Source organism: Oratosquilla oratoria, chromosome 14, assembly GCF_046742065.1.
Source record: "Oratosquilla oratoria isolate Oo_2021 chromosome 14, ASM4674206v1, whole genome shotgun sequence".
In the NCBI taxonomy this organism is placed as follows: domain Eukaryota; kingdom Metazoa; phylum Arthropoda; class Malacostraca; order Stomatopoda; family Squillidae; genus Oratosquilla; species Oratosquilla oratoria.
The window spans coordinates 31,250,699-31,253,198 of NC_134790.1; the positions used below are offsets into that span (position 1 = coordinate 31,250,699).

The following is a 2,500-nucleotide window of genomic DNA, read 5'->3' on the forward strand; positions in this document are numbered from 1 at the left end:
TGGGTTCGACGATTCTTCTCCGGTCTAGAGAACTTTATAAACAACGCCCACGATCCCTGGCTGTCGGAAGCAGATCGCGACCCTTTGGCCTGTGAAGGCTGTGGACGCTGGTTTAAGAAATGGTTCCATGTTGGAGGCCGTCGTTCAACCATCGGGCTTTCCAACTATACGAACAACGAGGTATTTAGTGTCTGCTTGTTAAAGGCACTTTGGGTGATATTAAAAATATCCACAAGCACCATGCAGAACTCAAGTCTCAGCAGTTTATTCTCCCCTCCCTTTTACGCCCCCCCATTCCCCCCTTTACACACATACACCCCCGTTCCCCCCTATTTTGATGCACAGAGTTATCACTTACCCCCCCACTCATTCCCCCCCCCTTCAAGATTACGTATGAAAAGGATCCAACCAGGACTTGTCATACCTCAATGTTGCTGCTTACACATCCCCCCCGCCCCCCCGTTTACCCTAATGTGCCGGCAGGGGGCTGGATCCCTGTGGACTCTCGGTTTTCTTCGGAGTCCTTCAAGGGCCGCTTTTCGACCCCTCAGCCCCACTTGTTTCTGCCTGCAAGAGAGTCTTGCAGAGAACTTCCGTCCATCAGTACCACAACCTATGAATACATTTTCATTTTACTTATTTATCTATAAACTTGTTTATTTGTCTTTTTTCATATATGAATATTTAACAGGTTTCGAATTTTTATTACTTTTTTTTTATAGATAAATCGATACTTGAAACTCCCGGGATTTGGTGGTGACTCTGCAAGCTCTCTCTTGCCCTCCTTTGCTTTTCAATCTCTTAAATGCTTGATGACACTGACGAAGCTAAGCGTCAGACCAAACAAGACCCGTCGAAAAGGGGCGCATTCGACGACTGAGTTCATCGATGTACGAAAAAGTGACCACGATTTCTTATGCGTCCGTTTGTATACATCCTTAAAAGACCCACGTTTCCTTTTCCGTTCGCTTGCAAGATCCTTAAAGCGAGGAACATGGGAGCTGAATCCCATGTGGGAGTTGGGATGATCGTGGGAGGCAGCAGTGTGTGGATGAACCTACCTGAAGAAGGTAGGGAGGTTGTAGGTTCTGATTTACTCCGCAACCTTTAGCCCAGATTGGATTATAGGTGGATTAGTACTGTTTGATAAGTAGTTGCCACAGAACACTCCATAAGAAGCATATGCCTTAAATTTATGTGTTTACAATTTAGAACTGTGTCATGCTAAATTGAAATCTTGAAAAATATTTTGATAGCATTTAAACGCAGTTAGATATTTTACAGAGACAAGATGATCCAAGTATGGATAGATTTGATATAGATATAGAAAATAGAGTGTTTAGTCCATTGTCCATTTTGATGTTAATGTCGTGAGATGCAGTTCGTTATAGATATAGCCACATGCAATCTGGATTGGCTTTCTATGTCTGACTTGTCTATATTTATATAGTTAGCATCCGCCCATGAAACAGTGATATCTATTCTCTTAGAAATTGAAGTTTGAATTAGAAAAATTATGTATTCAAAAACTGTATATAGATTGCAGATGCGATGGTATCACAAAACTACTTTATTTTTTTACTTCAACATCAATTTATATTTGTTTGAAATGTATATATGAATTAAAGGGTAAAACGTAGTAGGATTAAGCATTTTACGTAAGTGTAGATAGTATAAAGATTAAAAGGATATGTACATTTCTTGAAACTAATGAAAAATGGAGTGGCAAGACTTGTTTATAATGTACTATGTTTGTTTGGTTTGTATTTCAATGGAGCAAACTAGTATGTTGTTAGTCCCATGTTAAGTTTTATGGTAACTTAGACCTTGTACTAACTTCAGGCATATGAAACAGCTAGTAATATTCAAATTCCTCTGAAATCTTTAAAAACAATTTTGTTGACTCTACCATGCGCTGGTGATGTAATCGGAGGGTGATGGTCTCGCATTTGCTTAGTTGTGGGTTCGAGTCCTGCATTCCTCTCCGATTACCAGCAGTGACTGTGACTTCCTTCAACAGTCCCTAAAGCGCATAGTAAGGCAAAGATGACGGCTTCAGCCGTAATTTCTCAGCGCCTCCTGGCGTAGGCCCCTCACCTTCGGCTATGATGATTGACTTAAAGGTACGCTTTGCTCGGTGTGGTTATTAGCCTACTACCACAGCCAATAGCGGTGACGCGCATCATATTTGGGTAAACGCGTTGGTTGTAGGCTCGTTTAAAATTATCAGCCTCGTAGTTCGAAGCAAAACATCCCCATTCAAAAAAAAAAAAAAATAGTTCTCTAGACAATCGTTTGACAATCATCGTTGAGCCATGAACGATCATCGTTGAGCCATAATCCCACTGAGTAAAACGTACCTTACGACCCTAAAACCTATACAATAGACAAAGATCTCTTGTGTTCTTCGGCAACACGATAACACCTGGATGACTTCGAAGTCTCCCAAGACCTTGAGAAGTCAATTATGATCCAACTCGAGTATGATCTGAATCGAGTG

At 41.2% G+C, this 2,500-nt stretch overlaps 1 protein-coding gene across 5 annotated transcripts in view; it reads left to right on the plus strand.

Moving 5' to 3' along the window:
* The window catches only part of LOC143032828 (sodium channel protein 1 brain-like), a 766,195-nt gene that overhangs the window by 68,854 nt on the left and 694,841 nt on the right, over positions 1 to 2,500 (plus strand). For all 5 annotated transcript variants that reach the window (XM_076197936.1, XM_076197935.1, XM_076197938.1 and 2 more), the window contains one exon: positions 1 to 180. This exon is cut by the window's left edge and continues 38 nt beyond it. In XM_076197936.1, the coding sequence (XP_076054051.1) occupies positions 1 to 180 (180 nt within the window). The remainder of the gene's footprint in view (positions 181 to 2,500) is intronic.